The sequence below is a fragment of the Cervus canadensis genome, chromosome 30 (genome assembly GCF_019320065.1).
Source record: "Cervus canadensis isolate Bull #8, Minnesota chromosome 30, ASM1932006v1, whole genome shotgun sequence".
NCBI classification, from domain to species: Eukaryota; Metazoa; Chordata; class Mammalia; order Artiodactyla; family Cervidae; genus Cervus; species Cervus canadensis.
Window position 1 is genome coordinate 27,828,570 of NC_057415.1, and position 23,962 is coordinate 27,852,531.

Below are 23,962 nucleotides of genomic sequence, written 5' to 3' on the forward strand. Positions count from 1 at the left end.
GAAATGCTGCTCCTTGCTCAGCTACCAAAGGCTCTTTTCTAATTCCAAAGACACTCTACCTAGAGAGGGCTTCCCTTGTGGCTCAGTTGGTAAAGAATCCACCTGCCTGTGGGAGACCTGGGTTCGATTCCTGGGTTGGGGAGATTCCCTGGAGAAGGGAAAGGCTGCCCACTCCAGTATTCTGGCCTGAAGAATTCCATGGACTGTAGTGTCCATGGGGTCACAAAGAGTTGGACACGACTGAGCGCCTTTCACTTTCTGTCTAGAGAAACCCCAAAGCAGAAGTGATTATCAAGTTTTTCAAGTTCAGTTGCTCAGTCCTGTCTGACTCTTTGTGACCCCATGGACTGCAGCACACCAGGCCAACCTGTCCATCACCAACTCCCAGAGTTTACTCAAACTCATGTCCGTTGAGTCGGTGATACCATCCAATGATCTCATCCTTTGTTGTCCTCTTCTCCTCCCACCTTCCATCTTTCCCAGCATCAGGGTCTTTTCAAATGAGTCAGCTCTTTGCATCAGGTGGCCAAAGTATTGAAGTCTCAGCTTCAGCATCAGTCTTTCCAGTGAATATTCAGGACTGATTTCCTTTAGGATGGACTGGTTGGATCTCCTTGCTGTCCAAGGGACTCTCAAGAGTCTTCTCCAACACCACAGTTCAAAAGCATCAATTCTTTGGCACTCAGCTTTCTTTTTAGTCCAACTCTCACATCCATACATGACCACTGGAAAAACCATAGCCTTGACTAGACAGACCTTTGTTGGCAAAGTAATGTCTCTGCTTTTTAATATGCTGTCTAGGTTGGTCACAATTTTTCTTCCAAGGAGCAAGCATCTTTTAATTTTATGTCTGCAGTCACCATTTGCAGTGATTTCGGAGCCCAAAAAAATAAAGCCTCTCACTGTTTCCATTGTTTCCCCATCTATTTGCTATGAAGTGATGGGACCAGATGCCATGATCTTAGTTTTCTGAATGTTGAATTTTAAGCCAACTTTTTCACTCTCCTCTCTCACTTTCATCAAGAGGCTCTTTAGTTCTTCTTTGCTTTCTGCCATAAGGGTGATTATACACTTGCTTTATATTGTTGGTGCATTCAACACTTAGCTTCTAGAGTAGTACAGACAGAGATTAGGAACTTACTGCATATATAGAGTACTCAGAAGTACAAAATTTATATTCCTCTTTCATTATGACTTTTTGGCAGATTTTTTTATGTGCTTCATGTGATTTAAAAAATTCACTTCGGAACTTCCCTGGCAGTCCAGTGGTTAACACTCTGCTTTCCTTCAGGGAGCATGGATTTGATCCCTGGTTGGGGAACTAAGATGCCACATGCCTCATGGATCGGCAAAAAAAAAAAAAACTGACTTAATTCAGTCTATGGTCTTCTTGCAGTCAAATTCCATGTTTATTTGGATATTCCATTTGTTGTGTTTTATCAGATTGTTATTGCTGATATACTAGATTTTTTTGTTCTGATTACAGTCATATTAAAATATTTAAATTTTAATTTCAGGTATATTGCATTTTTTTGCCCATGTGACCTAGTTTCCCAGGGATATTCATTCCTACCTGTTCAACTGTTGGCTGCGGGAATGAAGGAAGTGACCAGAACTTGGAAAATAGTAGGTGGAGTCACACATGCTAATAGCTATTACAAAAATGGCTGGATAGTCATGATAGCTATTGGATGGGCCCGAGGTAATATTAACAGCATGTGTTCATAAATATTCTGTTGTTGGTATACTACAAATGTTCTTTAGTTACATTAATGGGAACCACATACTTTAATAACAGAGACTTCTTTGGAAGGTGAAAACATTGTTTCTCTTGGTTGGTTAATTTAATTCAAAACTGGCACTCTTAACTAGTGCTAGTCATCAGCCATTATTTTATACCTGATTATCTTAAAATATAGAATATTTATTATTGGTTTGATTAATAGCTGTAACCAGAGAGAGTCATAGTTAATTAAGGTGTAGCTGCCACCATAAATAAAACAAGTTTACGTAAGAAATTATGTGGTGTATCTAATTAAAAAATCTTTGCTTTGTTTTTTCTGGCTTTTTTTTCCATCTTGAATAATCTGAAATAGTAAATGTGATTGATTATGGGTTCATGTTCACTCTATATTACCTACCTTTATTGTTCTTTTGTAAGTTGAAATTAAATTTTCAATCTGTTGTTACAGTTACTGCACCTAAAACTAAAATCAGAGAAGGAAATGATAAAGCAGAGGAGTTTATTTTTTCAGGTCAGAAACAAACCTCAAATTACATCTCTGTCTGAGACCCCAGTTTTAACCTTAATTATAGTGCAATAGACAGCTGCCATGAAAGAATTGCAGTTATCTCAGTACCATAAATGTACAAAGCAACTTTTTTCTTCCTCATAAAAATTATAGCTTGGAATTTTAAGTCAGGAGATAGAATTATGGCTATATTTCATATATTTTCTCAAGAATATTTGGTTAAGTATTCTTGTTTTGGTGGCTCAGATGGTAAAGTATCAGCCTGCAGTGCAGGAGACCTGGGTTGCATTCCTGGGTCGGAAAGATCTCCTGGAAAAGGGAATGGCTACCCACTCCAGTGTCCTTTCCAGTATTCATTGACAGAGGAAACTAGTGGGCTGTAGTCCATGGGCTTGCAAAGAGTCTGCCATGACTGAACAACTAACACATTCCTATCTTATCTTGGTCTTTTTAGGTGCAGGTGGTAGCATTATCACCAATTTTGAGCAGTTGTTAAAAGGATGTTGGAAACCAGAAGCAGAGGAATGGCTGAAGATGTCCTAGTGAGTTGGTATAGACTATACTGAGACGTGGTCTTTTATCTTTAGATTTTACCAAATTTATTTTTAAAGCATTTTTTGGGACTCTAAATGTGAATGAAACAAACAAACATAAAGACAAATAAAATGATAATGGGACGAAAACTAGGAAACCTATTTTTTTTTTTTTCAGAACGTCTACTGTCTTAAATGTAGCTTTAAAAATAAATATTGATTACTTTTACTGTGGGTTCCTCCTCTTAGAAAATAAAACCAAACAAAAGCTCTTGGATTGTTGTAGAATTGTGGGAAGAGAGTGTATTTATGAACTGAGAACAGGAGCAGACTTCTCTGGAATCAGTGGCAGGCTGTTGGCATCAATGTAGCCGTTAATGAAAAATGGCTACATCATCGCCCAGATTCCAAATTATTCATAATTCTGGTAGTAAAATGTCAAACTTATGTGAATAGTCAATACATTATCATAAAGCTCTGTTAGTTACTTTAAAAATGAGAGTTGAGTAACTACATACAAAAAATAAGAAAAAGAAGAAATAACCCATTCTGGGCTTGTACAATTCAAACTACCTTTGCACCCACTTAGGAGAATCTAATTGTTAGATTTCTCTAAAGGCACTGACCCAATCAAATAAGTCACAAATGTATTCCTGATGCAACTGAAAATGAAATAGAGAAATATAGTTACCATTTGCACAATTCAATAAGGAAAGACTTAGGCTTTAGTGGCCATAATAAGCAAGGTGAGGAAGACTTAATGTAAAATAAACTCATTAGAATGGATTAAAAATGAGGGTTGAGAAGTAGTATGAATGATGAGGTATGTGTTTGAATGAACAAGTAGATTTCAGGATGTTTAACTTAAAATGTATCCCTTAAAGCTTGAATGAGGTAGTTTAGAAATAGAACAAAGGAAGCTTTGATTGATAAATAAGTAAATAAGTTATAAATAAGGCATTAGTGAAAGGGGATATTTTTCTCATTTTGAGTATGTGCTCTGGAATTTCTTCCATGAAACATTTCTTAAGGCTGTAAAACTGAAATCAAGTTGTGATTCTCCTGTGTTTAAAACCTTGTAGTGAAAAAAAAAAAAAAATAATAAAAAAAAAAAAAAAAAAAAAAAACCTTGTAGTGTCTCGCCCAACTGGCCTCTGAGACCCTCCAAGATACATGTCTCCACCACACCCAATTTGCTTTGACTTCAGCTCTCACTGTTCTCTTTCTTGCTCACTGCACTGTAGCCTTGAACAAGCCAGGTGTTGTCTGTTTTAAAACTAACTTCTCTGTCTAGAATCTTTTTCCTTCGGTGGCTAGCTCCCTTACTGCTCAAAGTAGTTTTTCAGAGCTTAACTTCTCAATGAGGACTACCTTACTTAAAATTGAAACACTTCTGTCTCTTCCCCCCTACCCAGCATTTATCATATTTTATAATTTACTTATCCATTATGTTTGTTTTTCTCTCTCCTTGGCTTCCCCTCATGCTTCAAAGAATACCAGAGGTCAAGTACAGGATTTTCTCTCTCGATTGCTTTTATATCTGGAGCACCTACCACATAGTAGATAGTAAATGCTATGTGAATGATTGAATGATTAACAGTTTGTCAAGTGAAATCATGGGGTCCATTATATTTTGTGTATGTGTGGAGATATATCTATATATATGTGTGTGTGTAAACTTGGAAAATAGTTCTGTGTGTGTGTGAGAAAGTGGAAGTGTTAGCTGTTCAGTCGTGTCTGACTCTTTTGCTACTCCCATGGACAGTAGCCTGCCAGGCTTCTCTGTCCATGGAATTTCCCAGGCAAGAGTACTGGAGTGGGTTGCCATTCCCTTCTCCAGGGGATCTTCCTAACCAGGGATCGAACCCATGTCTCCTGCATTGGCAGGCGGATTCTTTTACCACTGAGCCACCAAGGAAGGCCATGTGTGTATTTATGTATACAGTCCATGGGATCACGAAGAGTTGGACATGACTGAGCAACTGAGCACACGCACACAAACATGACACAGGGGATCCATGCCATTAGTCAAGATGATCCTTCACAGACCTTTCCTGGATAATCTCATCTTTATTCCTGGCTTCTGCTGTGAGAGCTGAATGGATCCATGAATTACACACTTAATCTCTTAACACTAGCAAAAGTTGCCCAGCCACACCCTTAACTTTCTCTCCACAGCTAGCTTTTCCTAAGAATAACTCTCCTAATTTTGTCATTTTTTACAGTCTGGATAGGCTGATAATTTCCCAAATCATCAAGTCTTGGTTTCTTTGTTTAGCAGTTATTTCCTCAATTCAAAGCTTTCCTCTCACACGTCATTGTAAGAAGCAAGAAGAAACCAACTCAGACCATCAGCAGTTTGCTTCCAAATCTCAACTAAATATCCAGGTTCACTGCTTACAGATTATGCTTTCCACAAAACTGTAGCACATATAACTAAATACCTTTCTTTCAGTTTCCAGTATCATGTTCCTCATTTTCTTCTGAGACCTCACCAGCACCTCTTATGTTCATATTTCTACCAACATTCTGTTTATTCCAACATACATATTCTCTAAGACCATAAAGGCTTTCTTCACTATGCAAAAGTATTTGGTAAAAAATGAAATATATGAATACATATATGTGTTGTTTAGTCTCTGAGTCGTATCCGACTCTTTGTGACTCCATGGATTGTAACCTGCCAGGCTCTTCTGTCCATGGGATTTCTGCAGCAAGATTACTGGAGTGGGTTGCCATTTCCTACTTCAGGGGATCTTCCTGACACAGGGATTGAACCAATGTCTCTTGTGTCTCCTGCAATGGAAGGCAGATTCTTTACCAACTCAACCACCTGAGAAGCCCATGTGTCACACATAGGAAGCCCAAAAGACTTGAAGATGTAATATCAACAGAATCACTGTCAGGTTGGACTGAAAAGGACAGAGATAAGATGAAATAAAAGAAGTCAGACTCTCAAAATTCTATGGGTAGTAATAGGCTGATAAAACTTCTTAGCTGTAGACATATGCTACCATTCAGGGAAAAGATGGGAATTGTGGTCTTAGAAACCGAGGCTGGACCCATAGGCTGGAGTCACAGGTGAATAAGCCAGTCATGAGTGCAGAGATTAGAGCTGCAAACTTGGAGGATGGACCCCCTTAAGCCATGGAGAGTTAGTCCTGGGTCTTGAAATCTAATGGAATTTGATCTGCTGAATTTTGAAATTGCATAGGTCTGTGATCACTTTTTTCTTTACATTTCCTCCCTTTTGGAATGGCAGTGTCTATAGCTGTTATCCTTTGCCTGTACCACTGTTGTATTTTGGAAGCAGATAGCTATTTACTAGATTCACAGGAAATTAATAAGCATAAGAATTTTCTGAATGCATTCTGATCTTCCTAATCAATCTCACTGACTGTCTTCTAAATCCCAACGCTGCTTCAACCACCTGCTCCAATTTATTGTTTACACAATCCTTGCTCCTCCGATTCATTGCTTGTGAATTTATGCTCTAAGAGAACACAGTCCAAAATACTGTGTGTGTGTGTGCTGAGATGCCCTTGATGAGGCACTCTGTTACAGAAACGGAACTATTAGAAACAGAGCAGCAAAACGACGTTAAGACAGTGGCTTAGTGGGATTAACCAAGTTTTAAATCTCATTCTGTTAAAAAGTCAGTTTGGTGTACATTTTATGATATAATTTATGATGTACATTTATGATATAATGTACATAATTATAAAATAATTGATATATATTAAGGAGTGTCTTAAACACTTTTACCACTGGAGACGCACGGTCAAAAAGCTTGTGAACCACTGTCCTAAAACAGGAATGCTGCCCAGTTATTGGTAAGCGAAATCCAAATCCTGTTACCCAGCCTAATTCTGTTTTTAACTCAATCCTTAGTTTGTAATAATTAAAGAAAGAACTTATTTTTCACAAAGTTACTTATAAGGACTTTTACATTTGTCATCTTTTGCACTATGGCTTTCTGAGAGTTTATTATTTATCTTTTTCTAGTTGTAAGCATAAACAGCTAGAAAATGATGTTACTGAGATATACTTTAAGTGTGTGGCAAATATATGACATGAAAATAGTACTTCTTATTTGTAGATTAATATCTTATTATAGACTTTAAATTTAAGATATTGGCTAATGCTGATGTTTTGTACTGGAGTTAGCTAAGTGATGTGCTGGCGCTGTTTTCTGAGTGATTGTGCGCAGCACCCTGGCGTGGACTGTGGGAGTGCAGTTGGCCGTCTGTAGCCAAGGTTTCCGCCTTTGTGTATTAACCAGCTGTGGACTAAAAATGTTTTTAAAAAATTCCAGAAAGTTTCTGAAGGCAAACTGAATTTTTCATATGCTGAGAGCTGTTTACGTAGTATTTATATTGTATTTACAACTGTTTACATGGCATTTACATTATATTGGTATTATAAATATTCTAGAGATTATTTACAGTTTGTGGGAGGATGTGCATAGATTATATGCAACTATATCAGTTTATATAAGGGACTTGCGCATCAGTGAGTTTTGGTATTTGTGGGGGGTCCTGGATCAAATTGCCTGCGAATACCACAAGGTATTTACACCATGGAAAATGAGGAACTGCTACAAATCAAGACTTTCTTTTCCGTTCCCCATCCCACCCAAGGAGCTTGGTTAGCACTGTAAGATTTTTCAGGATTAATATGCTTTTCTCAAATCATGCTTTAGAACGTGGGACTTTCAAATCCTTTTGAAACGGTGTTATGTGGTCAATTCAGAAATATTTCATACAGAAAAGCTCTGTCTTTATCAGAAAGTCACAGTATGTATGAACATTCTAAAATCTGATACTATATGCTGAGAAGAAAGGTGTTTAACTTTATATAACTCAGAATTTCCAAAAGTTTATAGAATTCATTTTTGTGTTACATCTATTAATAACTCATCTAATTAATATTTTGAGAATACTCTGAGAAATATAGAGATAAGTCATGTTTATTACTTATTGAGTTAAAATGTGTTTTATTTTCAGCACTGCCAAGGTAACCCTGCTGGGATCAGTTATCTTCACATTCCAGCAAACCAAGCATTTGGCAATATCAAGGCATAATCTTATGTTCTTCTTTACTGTGTTTCTTGTGGCCACGAAGGTAGGTGTTCAAAGTAGCAATAAATCAGTATTATAGATTCTGTGTAACCAGAATTCTGCATAAGGCAAGTAACAGAAATAATTATTTTGTATGATAGTCTAAAAATATCAGTTTTGGGGAGTTTATTCAACACGTCCATGACTTACTGAAACATAGCTCTTCTATGATTCCTCATTTGATTTATGCTGAGGCTATCATGAAGGATTTGCAGATAGCCTTTTAATACATCTGCCTGCAATGCAGGAGACCGGGGTTTGATCACTGGGTCAGAAAGACCCCCTGGGGAAGGGAATGGCAACCCACTCCAGTATTCTTGCCTTAAGAATTCCATGGGTAGTGGAGCCTGGCAGGCTACAGTCCATGGGGTCGCAAGGAGTCAGACATGACTGACTAACCGTTTGACTTTGTAAGACATTGGAAGCCAGAGAGTAGCGTAAATAGCCAAGGCTAATCAGAGACTGCGAAGTGTTGTGTCATTTGTAAAATGAGGTACTTGGCGTAGATGTTCTCTGAAGTTCTTTTAAACTTTTAATATTTTTATATTAGTACATATTTGTGGTAAATCTCTTTAATTACTATTGCCTGACTGGATGTTTTATCCCTTCTTAAAGATAGGAAATAGTATGATATCATAGGTTTTAGAGACAGGCAGTCTTAAATTAAAATCCTAGCTTTGTTGTCTAATCACTGAATAGGCAAGTTACTTAATATCTCTGAATCCTGATTTCCTCATCTTCACTGTACCGATTGTTGACAAGATTGGAGATGACATGTGTTATTCTATGACTCTGTCTGACACATATTATGAATTTTACTTACAGCTTTATGATGAGACTAATTCTGATTATTCTTCTTAAAATTATTATATATTGTTCACTGGTATATAGTTGATTTTTAAAGTATTATTTAAGCCTAGAGAAATCTTATAGATAACTCTGTGTCAGCCTAGATATTTTTGGCTAAAAGCAAACCTATGAGATGCTTAGAAGGAAAACAGAATATGTTATATAAATTTATATCTTAGAAAGAACTAAATCACTGTAGAGATCATTTATTTTTTTTCCCAGTATTCTCTGCGGTAGAGGTGATCTGTGGTGGTTGTACTTCGGATGTCTAAGGCAAAATCTCTTCATATGTGCCTTCTTCTTCCAGTCATTAAATTTTGAGCTATTTTTTTTTGGTAATAGCTTAACTGAAGTATATTTTACACACTCTACAATTCATCCATGTAAAGTGTTCAGTTCAGTGGTTTTTAGCACAGAGATGTGCTGCTGTTACCACAATTGATATTAGAACATTTTTGTCACCCCAAAATAAACCTCATACCCATTAGCATTCCCTTCATGTTTTTCCTCATTCCGCTCAACTGTAGGCAACCAGTGATCTGCTTTATATCTATAAATTTATCTGTTCTAATATTTCATGTAAGTGACGTCTTAAGCATTGGACCACTGGGGAAGTCCTCCCCAAAAAAATCTTGTTAGAAAATGATTTCTCTTAGAACTGCATTTGGGACAGTATATGTGGTTATTATATAACTGTATGTTATTGTTTGATATTTGTTGAGACTTCATTTTTATTCTGTTACTGATGAGATTTTGTAATTATTATTTGTATGTGTGAAACGTAAATATATTCTTTATTTTGAAGGCATAGGGAGTCTACTTTTATCTACATATATACTTGTTCGTTATGTTTCAGATGTATGGTTACATTTTCCCTGTCTCATCTATTAATTTTCTTCCTTTCAGAGAGAAGTATGTTTAATTTATCCTTTCTTCTCCTCTTGTTTTTTTTTTCCTTCTCTTCTTTCCCTCCCTCCTGTCTTTTTATCCTCCTTTCCTTTCTTCCATAGCTCAAGCAAGCTGAACATTCTTTGAATGTTCTGTCCTCGTGGGGGAAGGGGGTTCCCAGTTTCTTTCAAGGAGGACTTAGTTCTACTTTTCCCACTTTCAAAAGTCCTTTGTGATTGTTAAAACTCAAGTCTCAGAGGAAAGAAACTTGTGCCAACTGAGACTCTTGGTATGGGGGAGGCACATGGGCTTTGGAATTAGACAGATATATGTTAAAATCTAGGCTTCACAATTTTGAGTAAGTCATTTGTTTCTCAGACTAGAATTATACATAACCCAGGGGATATATTTTGATATTATGTACAGTCATATTATAAATATGATACATTATGTATCATTGATTAAGCTTAATGTTAATTTATTTTAAATGCTTTAAAGTTGAATAGGAATATATTATGGAATAGAATCCAAAATTCATGTACATTTTTAAGATAAAAAATGACATATTTGGCTTGTTTTTGGTTATTTTTTTGGCTATTGGGATATTTGTATATTGGGATATATTTGGCTATTGGGATATTTGTATATTGGGATATATTTGGCTATTGGAATTCCCTGATAGCTCAATTGGTAAAGAATCTTCCTGCAATGCAGGAGACCCAGATTCGATTCCTGGATCAGGAAGATCTGCTGGAGAAGGGATAGGCTACCCACTTCAGTATTCTTGGGCTTTCGTTGTGGCTCAGCTGGTGAAGAATCTGCCTGCAATGCAGGAGACCTGAGTTTGATCCCTGGGTTGGGAAGATCCTCTGGAGAAGGGAAGGGCTACCTACTCCAGTATTCTGGCCTGGAGAATTCCATGGACTGTATATCTGTGGGGTTGCAAAGAGTTGGACACAACTGAGCGACTTTCACTTCACTTGGTTATTTTGGCCAAGTTTACTTTCTCCCACCAGAGACAACTTGAGAAAAGTTTCAGAAGCATGAAATAGCTTTTGGTTCCTCAGTGTAAAACATTATGTGAAATAGTGTAATAGTGAAATAAAGCAAAAGGAGACTGGAGTGGTCAAGAATGATTAAAACTGAAAAGAGGCTGTTGAATTTTGAAATTAAGAGGTATTTGGTAACCTTGGTAAACGTAGTTTCAATGGACTGTTAGAGAATAGAAAAATATTTTTAATAGACTAGGTGAATAAGAGGAAGTAAAGACAAAGAGTGTAAACTACTTTAAAGGGATTTAGAGTCGAAACAAAAACAACTTGGGAGAGCAGTTTGGCAATATCTGACAAAGTTGAAGATTTATGTATCTTGTAAATTAGTAATTCCATTTCTAGTTATAACCTATATGAATCTTGCAAGGTATACAGTACAGAGCCCAGCTTTATCAGGATCTCTTAAAAAATGTTTTAGCAAAGAATAATTTACAAGAAACTTAGGAATGAGCTCCTTTAAAAATAAAAAAAAAAATCAACTTTACTGTAGTATAAGTTGCATAATAAAATACACTCATTCTAGAGTTTCAGTAAACTTGTATACCTTTGTAACCACCACCACGACCAAGATATGGAATGTTTCCATTTCTTGAATAAGTTGCTTGTGCTCTACTCAAGTAAATCCCAACCACCACCCATGATGAAATCATACAGTATGCATCTTTGGTGTCTGGCTTCTTTAGCTCAGCAGAAGGTTTTTGAGATTTACCCATGTTGTTGCATATTCTTTTTTATTGCTAAGTAGCATTATATTCCACAATTTGTTTATCTAAGGAGAGTAAAAAAAGTTGGCTTAAAACTCAGTGTTCAGAAAACTAAGATCATGGCATCTGGTCCCATCACTTCATGGCAAATAGATGGGGAAACAATGGAAACAGTGACAGACTTTATTTTTTTGGGCTCCAGAATCACTGCAGATGGTGACTGCAGCCATGAAATTAGAAGACACTTGCTCCTTGGAAGAAAAGTTATGACCAACCTAGATAGCATATTAAAAAGTGGAGAAGTTACTTTGCCAACAAAGGTGCGTGTAGTCAAAACTATGGTTTTTCCAGTCGTCATGTATGGATGTGAGAGTTGGACTGTAAAGAAAGCTGAGCGCCGAAGAATTGATGCTTTTGAACTGTGGTGTTGGAGAAGACTCTTGAGAGTCCCTTGGACTGCAAGGAGATCCAACCAGTCCATCCTAAAGGAGATCAGTCCTGAATATTCATTGGAAGGACTGGTGCTGAAGCTGAAACTACTGGCCACCTGATGCAAAGAACTGACTCATTTGAAAAGACCCTGATGCTGGAAAGATGGTAGGTGGGAGGAGAAGGGGATGACAGGGTGAGATGGTTGGCTGGCATCATCGACTCAATGGACCTGAGTTTGAGTAAACTCCAGGAGTTGGTGATGGACAGGGAGGCCTGGCATGCTGCAATCCATGGGGTCACAAAGCGTCAGACATGACTGAGCGACTGAACTGAACTGAATTACCTGTTAATGGATTTTGGATTATTTCCAGCTTTTAATTATTTGACTAAGGTTGTTATGAATAAAGCTGCTATGAACATGTTTACTTTGTGTGGAGATATATTTTCCTTTCTCTTGGATAAATAGTAGAATTATTGGGTCATATGGAAAGCTTATATTTAACTTTTAAAAAATTTATCTTTAATTGAGGTAACGGTTTATAACACACAAGTTTCATGTGTACATTGTAATTCTACTAGTGTAAAGACTACAGCTGTATGCTTACCATCAAAAGTTTACTTTAGGGAATTCCCTGGTGGTTCAGTGGTTAGGACTCGGTGCTTCCACTGCCTGGGGCCTGAGTTCAATCCCTGGTGGGGGAACTAAGAGCTCACCGGCTGTGCAGTATAGCCAAAAGTTTTTTTTTTTTAATTAAATATATTTTCCATCTGTCACCATACAGTTGATCTCCTTTACTCGTTTTTCTGTCCAGCTTTGTCAGCTTTGCCTATCTTTTCAAAGAAACAGCTCTTGGTTTGATCTTTTCTATTTTCTTTTGAGTGTCTGTTTTGTTTCCATTCTGATCCTTACTATTTCCTTCTTTCTACTTCATGTTCTTCTTTTTCAAGTTTCTTTTGGTATAAGGTTAGATTGTATATTTGAGATTTTTCTTGTTCCTTGAAGTAGGCCTTTAGTGCTATAAACTCCATTCTTAGTACCACTTTTGTATCATCCCATAGATTTTGGTGTATTACATATTTATTTTCATTTATCTTCAGGTAGTTTTTGATTTCTCCTTTGATTTCTTCATTGATCCATAGTTGTTAAGTAACATGTTGTTTAGTTTCCACATATTTGTGACTCTTTCCATTTTCTTCTGGTAGTTGATTTCTAGTTTTATACCATTATGATTGAAAAAGATTCTTGATCTGATTTCAGCCTTCTTAAATTTACTGAGACTTGTCTCCCAACATATGGTCTATCCTTGAGAAAATTCTGTGTGCAGTTGAGAAGAATATGTATTCTGCTGTGTTTGGATGGACTGCTCTATGCAAATCTGTCAAATCTATCTGATTTAATGTTTCATTTAAGGCTGCTGTTTTCTTATTGACTATCTGTCTGGATGATCTATCCAGTGATGTAAGTGGTGTATTAGAGTCCCCTACTATTATTGTGTTGCTATCAATTTCTCCCTTTAGGTCTGTTAATTGCTTTATATATTTTGGTCTTCCTATGTTAGGTGCATATATAATATTAATAACTATTAATGTCTTCTTGATGCATTGTCATCTTTATCATTAAATACTGTCCATCTTTGTCTCTTGTTAAATTTTTTGACTTGAAGTCTGATTTGTCTGATATGAGTATGGCTACACTTGTTTTTCTTTTGGCTGCTGTTTCTGAAGGATCATCTTTCATCCCTTCAGTTGAAGCCTACATTTGTCTTTGGAGTTGAGGTAAGTCTTCTGGAGCACATATGGTTGGGTCTTGTTTAATTCATCCAGCTACTCTGTCTTTTGATTGGTAAATTCAATTCATTAATGTTTAGGGTGATTGTGGCTCGGGGAGGACTTAGTACTGCTGTTTTATCTTTTGTTTTTTGATTGCTCTGTATCTCCATTGTTTATTCTCCTTGTGTTTCTGTCTCCCATTTTGTTTGGTGGTTTTCTATGATGTTCTTCTCAGCTTCTTCTTTTTCTCTGTTTCATGTCTTACTCTAGATTTATGTTTTGTGGTTAACATGAAATCATAGATAATACCACGTCATAGATAAAATCATCCTTTTTCCATGGATAGCATTTTATCTTCATTTACTTATGTAAGTTCTATTCTTTTTTCTTCTCCTTTTGTGTTTTTGTTATCTCAGATTTCCATTTTATGTTGTGAATTTGTTACCATATTGAAATAGCTGTAGTTATTTTTCTTTTCCCTCTGCCCTTTAACCTTAATGCTATAATTAAATTTAAAAAAAAAGTATTTTGGTGTTGAGTTGCAATTTTCTGATTCTGTTTGTTACCGTATTTGTTAAATTTCTTGTGAGGCAGCCCTAGTGTTAAACTCCCCAAGTTTTTGTCTGGCAACAAACAAAACCAAATGATAACTTTACTGGATAGAGTATTCTTGGCTGACAGTTTTTAATGTTTCAGTATTTTGAGAATGTCGTTTTACTTCCTCCTGGCCTATAGAATTTCTGCTGGGAAATCTACTGATAGCCTAATGAGGGTTCCCTTGCAGGTTACTATTCTTTGTTAAGAATTCTTTCTTTGACTGACTTTTGACAATTTTAATATAATATGTCTTTAAAAAGCTCTTTTTGCATTGAGGTAGTTGGGTATTTTTTCATGGATTTAAATATCTAGTTCTTTCCCCAACTTTTGGAAGTTCTCAGTTGTTGATTTTTTTTGTTACAGATAAGCTGTTCCCTTCTTCCTCTCTTTTCTTTCTGGGTTACCAATTACCCTAATGTTGCCCTTCCTAAAAGAGTCAGATCTCTCTCATAGAATTTTCCTATTTTTAAAATATCTTGAGTCTCTTTCCTCTTCTACTTCTATCATTTCTAGATTTTTATCTTCAGGCTCACTAATTCTCTCTTCCACGTGGTTTGCTCTATTTCCAGTGCTTTCTAATGCATTCTTCTGTCTCGTTTAGTGTGTTCTTCAGCTCCAGAATTTTTGTTTGGTTCTGTTAATAGAGTGGATTATACTGATTTATTTTTTTTAAATGTTGTATAAACCTTTCATTTCTGTCATAAACCCCACTTTGTCATGATGTATTTTTTTGTGCATTGTCAGATTCAATCTGTTAATATTTTTCAAATATATTTTTTTCCACTGTGTTCGTGAAATGTATTTTGTTTGTAATCTGTCTGGTTGTGTATCATCATAAGACTAAACTTATTAAATAGGTTGAGAAATGTTCAGTTCTTTACTCTCTGAAAGAGTTTATGTAGATTTGGCATTATTTTAGGCATTTGATACAGGACAGTTCACATTATCTATTTTATTTGTGTTCATTTTGGTAAGTTGTACTTTTCACTCATTTCTTTTTTTTTGTAGCCATTCCCTTCTTCATGGGAATCTTCCCCTCCCAGGGGTCAAACCTGGGTCTCCTGCACTGCAGGCAGATTCTTTACCATCTGAGACACCAGGGAAGCCCATATTCAATTTAAAATCGGTTGCTTGGATAATATGTAAATTATATTTTTTCTCGGTTTCATTGAAACTAGTTACATAAAAAAGGTGTGTGTGTGTCCGGAGGTGCGCACGTGCGGGCATATGATGGATGTCTAAATAAAAAGGTTAGTCTAGGTTGATAAGGTCTCTTGATATATATAATAACCACAATTTTATTATCACATTTGCAGCAAAGCATAATCCCTTGGCATTATTGAATACTCAGTGTCCAAATTTTCCCTATTTCTCCAGAGAACATGGATACTTATATTCAGTTTAAATTTTATTTTCTTGATAACATGTAAATCATATTTTCTCTCAGTTTAGTTAAACCTAGTTACATACAAAAGCTTGCTTTAGATGTGTGTGTTTAGATGCGTTTGTGTGTGTGTGTGTGTATGATGGACATCTAAATAAAGAGGTTGATATAGGTTGAAATGGTATGAAGTGGGAAGAGCAGTGCATTCTGAGAGAAAGTGTGTTAGTCACTCAATAGTATCTGACTCTTTGTGACCCCATGGACTGGAGCCCACCAGGCTTCTCTCTCCATGGAATTCTCCAGGCAAGAATATTGGAGTGGGTTGCCATTTCCTTCTCCACACTCATTTCTTAAGTGCCATTTAAACTTTTGATTTTGTTAACGTGAAATTGTTAATAGTAGTTAATAGTAGTTCTTTGTTATCCTTTTTGTGTCTGTAGTGATGTATCCAGTTTCATTTCTGGTACTGATCATTTGTATCTTTTTCTCTCGTTTCAGATTGGTCTAACTAGAGGTTTATTAGTTTCATCAGTTTGAAAAATTTGGCCTTTGCTTTCATGTTTTCTGTTTTTTAAAATTTTATTGAAGTATAATCGACTTACAGTGTTTTCATTTTTCAGATGTACAACAGGGTTATTTATATATATATATATATATATATATATATTCATATATTATTCTTTTCCTGATTCTTTTCCCTTTTAGGTTATTCAGTTCAGTTCAGTTCAGTTCAGTCACTCAGTCGTGTCTGACTCTTTGCGACCCCATGAATAACAGCACACCAGGCCTCCCTGTCCATCACCAACTGCTGGAGTCTACCCAAACCCATGTCCATTGAGATGGTGATGCCATCCAACCATCCCATCTTCTGTCGTCCCCTTCTCCTCCTGCCCTCAATCTTTCCCAGATAAGGGTCTTTTCAAATGCATTAGCTCTTCGCATCAGGTGGCCAAAGTATTGGGAGTTTCAGCTTCAACATCAGTCCTTCCAATGAACACCGAGGACTGATCTCCTTTGGGATGGACTGGTTGGATCTCCATGCAGTCCAAGGGACTCTCAAGAGTCTTCTCCAACACCACAGTTCAGAAGCATCAATTCTTCGGCGCTCAGCTTTCTTCACAGTCCAACACTCACATCTGTACATGACCACTGGAAAAACCATAGCCTTGACTAGACAGTCCTTTGTTGACACAGTAATGTCTCTGCTTTTTAATATGCTGTCTAGGTTGGTCATAACTTTCCTTCCAAGGAGTGTCTTTTAATTTCATGGCTGCAATCACCATCTGCAGTGATTTTGGAGCCCCCAAAAATAACGTCTGTCACTGTTTCTACTGTTTCCCCATCTATTTGCCATGAAGTGATGGGACCAGTTAGTTCTAAAAGGTCTTGTAGGTCTTCATAGAACCATTCAACTTCAGCTTCTTCAGCATTACTGGTTGGGGCATAGACTTGGATTACCGGGATATTGAATGGTTTGCCTTGGAAACGAACAGAGATCATTCTGTCACTTTGGGGATTGCATCCAAGTACTGCCTTTCGGACTCTTTTGTTGACCATGATGGCTAGTCCATTTCTTCTAAGGGATTCCTGCCCACAGTAGTAGATATAATGGTCATCTGAGTTAAATGCACCCATTCCTGTCCATTTTAGTTCGCTGATTCCTAAAATGTCGACATTCACTCTTGCCATCTCCTGTAACACGACATTGTAAATCAACTATACTTCAGTTTAAAAAAAGAAAAAAATTCCCTCTGTTTCACATGTTTTATCATGAAAAAATATTTCATAACAAGATTTTAACCTTAAAAATATCTCTTGTAGAACTCTGAAAAGTCAGCAGTTCATAAACACTCAAACATTAAAAAACAATTAAGGAATAAAGGATTAAAAACCTAATAGAAAAATTAAAGGAAATTTATCAGTAGCCAATTCACATAGAAAAGATATGAAGGTGTCCGCTAAACATATGAAAACATTTGAGGCTCACTTATTTGGGAATATATTAATGAAAATAACACTCAAATACCATTTCTTGTTTATTAGATTGGCAAAAATTAAAGTCCGACTTCAGTTCAGTTCAGTCTAGTCACTTAGTCGTGTCCAACTCTTTGTGACCCCATGGACTGCAGCACGCCAGGCCTCCCTGTCCATCACCAAGTCTCGGAGCTTGCTCTAACTCTTGTCCATTGAATCGGTGATGCCATCCAATGATCTTATCCTCTGTCGTCCCCTTCTCCTCCTGCCTTCAATCTTTCTTAGCATCAGGGTCTTTGCTAATGAGTCAGTTCTTCACAGCAGGTAGCCAAAGTACTGGAGTTTCAGCTTCAGCATCAGTCCTTCCAATGAACATTCAGGACTGATTTCCTTTAGGATGGACTGATTGGATCTCCTTGCAGTCCAAGGGACTCTCGAGAGTGTTTTCCAACACCACAGTTCAAAAGCATCAATTCTTCGGCACTCAGCTTTCTTTATAGTCCAACTCTCACATCCATACATTCCTACTGGAAAACCCATAGCTTTGACTAGACGGACCTTTGTTGGCAAAGTAATGGCTCTGCTTTTTAATGTGCTGTCTAGGTTGGTTATAACTTTTCTTCCAAAGAGCAAGCGTCTTTTAATTTCATGGCAGTGATTTTACCAGGATGCAGTCACCATCTGCAGTGATTTTGGAGCCCAAAAGAATGAAGTCTGTCACTGTTTCCGTTGTTTCCCTGTCTATTTGCCATGAAGTGATGGGACCAAATGCCATGATCTTAGTTTTCTGAATGTTGAGCTTTACGTTAACTTTTTCACTCTCCTCTTTCACTTTCATCAAGAGGCTCTTTAGTTCTTCTTTGCTTTCTGCCATAAGGGTGGTATCATCTCTATGTATCCTATTTACAAGGAGAACTGGGCACTTTTTCGTTTTCAATCTTTTCTGGATATTCTGGCATGTTTGTTTATTTTCAGTTTTTTCCTAGCTTTTTTGGTATATTGATATGAACTTTTACTGGTAGTTTCCCTAATTCCGTAATAGAATTTGTTGGTATTTTACTAAGGTTGTATTTGCTTTATAAATTATCTTAGGGAGGCAGTTACATTACATAGGGACAAAAGGTAGAGACAGGAGAAAGGACAGAGTCATGAACTTTTCTGATACTTAGATAAGGAAGATCTAGAGTGAGAAACTGGAAAGAAGCTGCTGAAAACCAGGAGATGGTATTTAAAGGGATGGTCAGTTATGCTGAATGCTTTTGAGAGGTGTCTTCAGGTCAGTCAGAGCCCCTGGAGAAGGAAATGGCAACCCACTCCAGTATTCTTGCCTGGAGAATTCCATGACAGAGGAGACTGGTGGGCTACAGTCCATGGGGTCACAAAGAATCAGACTTGGCTGTGTGACTAACAATTACTTACTATTCACATAGTATAGTATTGTCGAATACATGAATGAGGGACAATGGTATTAAGCTCTTTGGGGGATACAAGTGGACACATAAACTTTGAACAAGACACAGACTCTTTGTTCAAGATGTTATTGTCTAAGAAGAAATACAAAGCACTGTGCTTTTAAACTTCATGAGAATAGGGACCAAGTTTGTTTTATTCATCACTGTGTCCCTAGTGTTGTGTCTGGTGCCTGAAGTAGATTTTTAGTATATATTTGGTGACTGACTAATAAATGACCAAAATGTTCTTTCATAGGTCTCTCTGTGTTTAATTATCTCATACTTATTTATCTAAGGCTATACTACCAGATGAACAATTTACTTGCCCAGCTTACTGAAGAGATTTATAAAAATGAGGAGCTGAAGATTTGATAGTCATTCAGGTTAATAATTATTAATGTCTGAGTGAATGACATCACCAATTAAGAAGTATAGAGTGACCAGAAAACCTGGTTGAGTGTGCTATATTCTAGAAGCTTCATTAGAGGATGTTGGAGAAGGTTTAATGCAATAGACACCTTGCAGTTATACTGCAAAGAATATTTGAATTTGGGCAGATGGAGACAGGAAGAAGTATGTTCTGGGTGGAGAGAAAGGTTAATTTCGCAAATTTTGCTTATACAGATATAATAGTCCTTGAATTATTCATGTGATGTAGAAGTTGTGTTTATTCGTTGTACTCTATTCTCATTGCTATGCACTATAGAGGATATAAAAGTATATGAGTTCTGTTTGTGCCTTTGAGGAACTTATATTTTAGATCACATTTTTTCCGGGCATATTTTGAAATGATCAAAATGAGATATAAAGAATGTGGAAGAGCTTCAAACAATTTCTTTAGTGGAATTAATTTATGTTTTAGGATATGTTTAAATATCAGTATCTTTAAAGTTTTTAGATTCTTTGGTTTCCTTCCCTTTTTAAATTAGAGACTGTGAAGTCAAATGCTATTTAATTTAGGTAATATGCTTTTTCTTTTAATAAGTTGCTGAATAGGGAGAGTTTTATGTTTTATTTGTAGAAGAATAAGGGTTCATTTCATTTGTCACCATTATATTTGTGTCCTCTTGCTGAATCAAGCCCTCAGAAGAGGCTGAATTCACAGAATTCTGTCCATGAACCTCGTAAGTCTATCTCAGCAGTAATTTCTATGTCAACAGTATTCCTCAGCTGAGTGATGAGTCTACTGGGAGTGGAAATTCTATTAAAACTTGACTTTGAAAAATACTTAACTATAGTTCACATTCTCAAGAATTACTTTAGCTCCTGACACTCTTCTTTTCTGGATTTTATAAAAATACATTGCTGTTTTCCAGACAGTGGACCCTTGTTTGATCTGAAATCTTTTGTATTTTGTTGACAGTCCTTGAAGTCAAGCTATGACCAGAATAATTACGGTAGTACATCTCATTGTAACTGTTTATTCTAAAGAATAATTTTATCTAAAGAAATTCTTCTTGGGTCTTAACCAGTAAATTACATAAATTCAGATGTTAACATTGTATTTGGACTCTTCTCATTTTATATTCTCTCTAGGTGATCACATTCATATTTATGCCTTTACCTTTCACTTATATCATAATGACTTCCAAGTCCATGTCTTAACATTTCTGGGAAAGTGTATGTTACTGCACTTACTCCATTGCTGTTGTATAATTACTGATTTACTTACCTGTCTGACTAGTCTGTAAGATCTTTGAAGTCAGGGATTACACTCAACATTCTTTTGGCAGCCAAGTTTAATGCACAAATCCTGTTAGTTTAGGCTTTGTTGGTGCTATTGTAGTTCAGATTTGCCTTTCTAAAATGTGATCCTTTTGGGAGTCTCAGTTTAAGCCTGAGTTGTACTGCTGGGCAGCTCCATCTTGCCTGACTTTGAACTCCAACCTGTCTTCCCAGCATCAAGGGGCAGGCTGCTCAGCTCTTTGGCCTCTCAGCTGTTGTTCTCTCCTGAAAAGAAAATGCCAAGATAAATGTGAAGCTCATTTTGTTCAACTTCCTTTCTTTTAGGGATCACAATCCCACCAGGTTATACCTGTATTGGTTGTACTCCAGTGCCTTTTAACTGTTGCTTTATGTATTTGTGTCTTTTATATTGATTCTGTTGGGATACTAGTCTGATATAAGCTATTTAGTCATGGTTGGCCTGTAGTTTATGTACATGCAGTAAAAGTATTCATTTTTTATTTGTTTATTTTTATTGAGGTCAAAGTGGCATAGCTAACTCAGCTATTTAAAATTTTACAACTCAGTGGTGTTTAGTACATTCACAATGCTATGTATGTGTGCATTTTTAAATATCAATGATAGTACGTTAGAGCTTTTGTTCTTTGTAGCATTTTCATCTAACAATATACAAGAATTTTTCCATATGACTTTATTATTTATTACTTTTAACAATTACACTGTTTATTTTACTTATACATTCTTCTTGTAATGGACACCTGCTTTGTCTCCAGCTCCCCACTACCTAAACTATATTGCAGATACTAGGAATTTACTCTTGATTCCATTGTCCTTAAGAAAGCTGATTATATAGGTACCTCTTGTGAATATTTAATTCCAAAAAATACCTAGTTTGATTCATTATCTGCGATCTGCTGGAGGAATTGACTCTTGGAAATTCATAGACTTTTTGGAACCTTTCTGAATCATAAAGTTCTGCCAGATTCATTTTGGTTCCATGATGATTTCTTGAGCAAATCTAAATATCTCTGAACATTGTATATTTTGCCAGATAATAGGTTGGTACCTCTCTCCATTCTACCTCTCACTATCTCAATTTATATATGGAAAATTTTGGATGGCTAAAGACTGAGTATATTCCTCCCTACTGGCACTATTCTATACTTTACTGGAAGACTGTGACTTTAGATAGTGGCAGACTGCAGTATATTTAGCGATTGAAGTCAAAATCTGAGTGTTCCACGCCAGTCAGAATGGCTGCTATCCAAAAGTCTACAAGCAATAAATGCTGGAGAGGGTGTGGAGAAAAGGGAACCCTCTTACACTGTTGGTGGGAATGTACACTAGTACAGCCACTGTGAAGAACAGTGTGGAGATTCCTTAAAAAACTGGAAATAGAACTGCCATATGACCCAGCAATCCCACTTCTGGGCATACACACTGAGGAAACCAGATCCGAGAGAGACACATGCACCCCAATGTTCATCGCAGCACTGTTTACAATAGCCAGGACATGGAAGCAACCTAGATGTCCATCAGCAGACGAATGGATAAGGAAGCTGTGGTACATATACACAATGGAATATTACTCAGCCATTAAAGAGAATTCATTTGAATCAGTTCTAATGAGATGGATGGAACTGGAGCCCATTATACAGAGTGAAGTAAGCTAGAAAGATAAAGACCAATACAGTATACAATGCATATATATGGAATTTAAAAAGATGGTAATGATAACCCTATATGCAAAACAGAAAAAGAGACACAGATGTACAGAACAGACTTTTGGACTCTGTGGGAGAAGGCGAGGGTGGGATGTTCAGAGAGAACAGCATTGAAACAAGTATACTATCAAGGGTGAAACAGATCACCAGCCCAGGTTGGATGCATGAGACAAGTGCTCAGGGCTGGTGCACTGGGAAGACCCAGAGGGATGGGATGGAGACGGAGGCGGGAGGGGGGATTGGGATGGGGAACACATGTAAATCCATGGCTGATTCATGTCAATGTATGGCAAAAACCACTACAATATTGTAAAGTAATTAGCCTCCAACTAATAAAATAAATGAAAAAAAAAATCTGAGTGTTCTAAACTCTTTTATCACTGATTAGCTCTGTGACTTTGAACAAGTTACTTAAAATGTCAGAACCTGAGTTCTACATCTTTATGATGAGAGTAATGATAGAGTAGTTTTTAGATTACATTTAAATAGAATAAAGTATCACACAGCTCTAGCACATGTTAAGTGCATAGTAATAATAGCTATTGGTCATTTGGTGTAGACTGTAAATGATATTTTGTCTTCTTATTTTCTTTTGTTACTAAATGTATTCTTTTTTTTTTTGCTTATGCTCCTCATTTGGCACTCACAAATGTATCTTTTATTATTGTTAAGGAGTTGTGTTCTTTTCCGTTAGTTAAGTGTAAAGTTATAAAGAACAGAATTTTTTTTCTTAGAATCTAGCTTAATTTGCTTCTCCTGAAGATTAAATTAAGAATGCCTTCTGAACAGAGAACTTCAATATAGAAAATAGGAAATACAAGAAAGTACTAGAGTCACAGAGCTGAAGACTGTAATAACTGAACTAAGACATTTACTACAGGGGTACAACAGCAGACCAGATGGAAGCAAAAAGGATCAGTGAACTTAAAGACCGGGCAGTAGACCTCACCCACTGAGAGCTGCTAAAAGGAAGAAGAACAAAAGAAAGTGAAGATAACTTCGGGAATTTATGGAACAATCTCAGAAGGACTAACGTTCACGTTAACAGGGCTCCCAGAAGGAGATAGGAGAGAGGAAGGGGCAGAAGAATTATTTGAAGAAATAATGCCTGAAAACTTACCTAATTTGGGGAAGAAAACAGACATGAAGATCCAGGAAGCCTAGAGTGTTCCACATAAGAGGACCCCAAAGAGACCCACACCAAGACACATTATAATTGATGATTCTTTTTAAAAATATTAATTGATTTATGGTTGCACTGGGTCTTCGTTGCTGTGCTCAGGCTTTCTCAGTTGTGGCGAGTAGGGACTACCCTTGATTGCAGCGTGTGGGCTTCTCATTGAGGTGGCTTCTCTTGTGGAGCACGGGCCCTAGAGCGTGCTGGCTTCAGTATTCTGTGACATATGGGCTTAGCTGTTCATGGCATGTGGCAGCTTCCATGTGAGATCTTCCTGGACCAAGGAGTGAAACCTGTGGCCCCTGCATTTGCAGGCAGATTCTTAACCAGTGGACCACCAGGGAAGTGAACATTATAATTAAAATGGCA

The 23,962-nt window shown here is 36.8% G+C and overlaps 1 protein-coding gene across 2 annotated transcripts in view; it reads left to right on the forward strand.

Annotated features, from left to right (window-relative positions):
• The window catches only part of TMEM38B (transmembrane protein 38B), a 61,494-nt gene that overhangs the window by 32,055 nt on the left and 5,477 nt on the right, over positions 1-23,962 (forward strand). Inside the window, exons 3-6 of one of the 2 annotated variants that reach the window (XM_043452962.1) lie at positions 1,518-1,702; positions 2,193-2,255; positions 2,707-2,794; positions 7,792-7,909. In XM_043452962.1, the coding sequence (XP_043308897.1) occupies positions 1,518-1,702; positions 2,193-2,255; positions 2,707-2,794; positions 7,792-7,909 (454 nt within the window). The remainder of the gene's footprint in view (positions 1-1,517; positions 1,703-2,192; positions 2,256-2,706; positions 2,795-7,791; positions 7,910-23,962) is intronic. The other variant, XM_043452963.1, reaches the window with a different exon arrangement.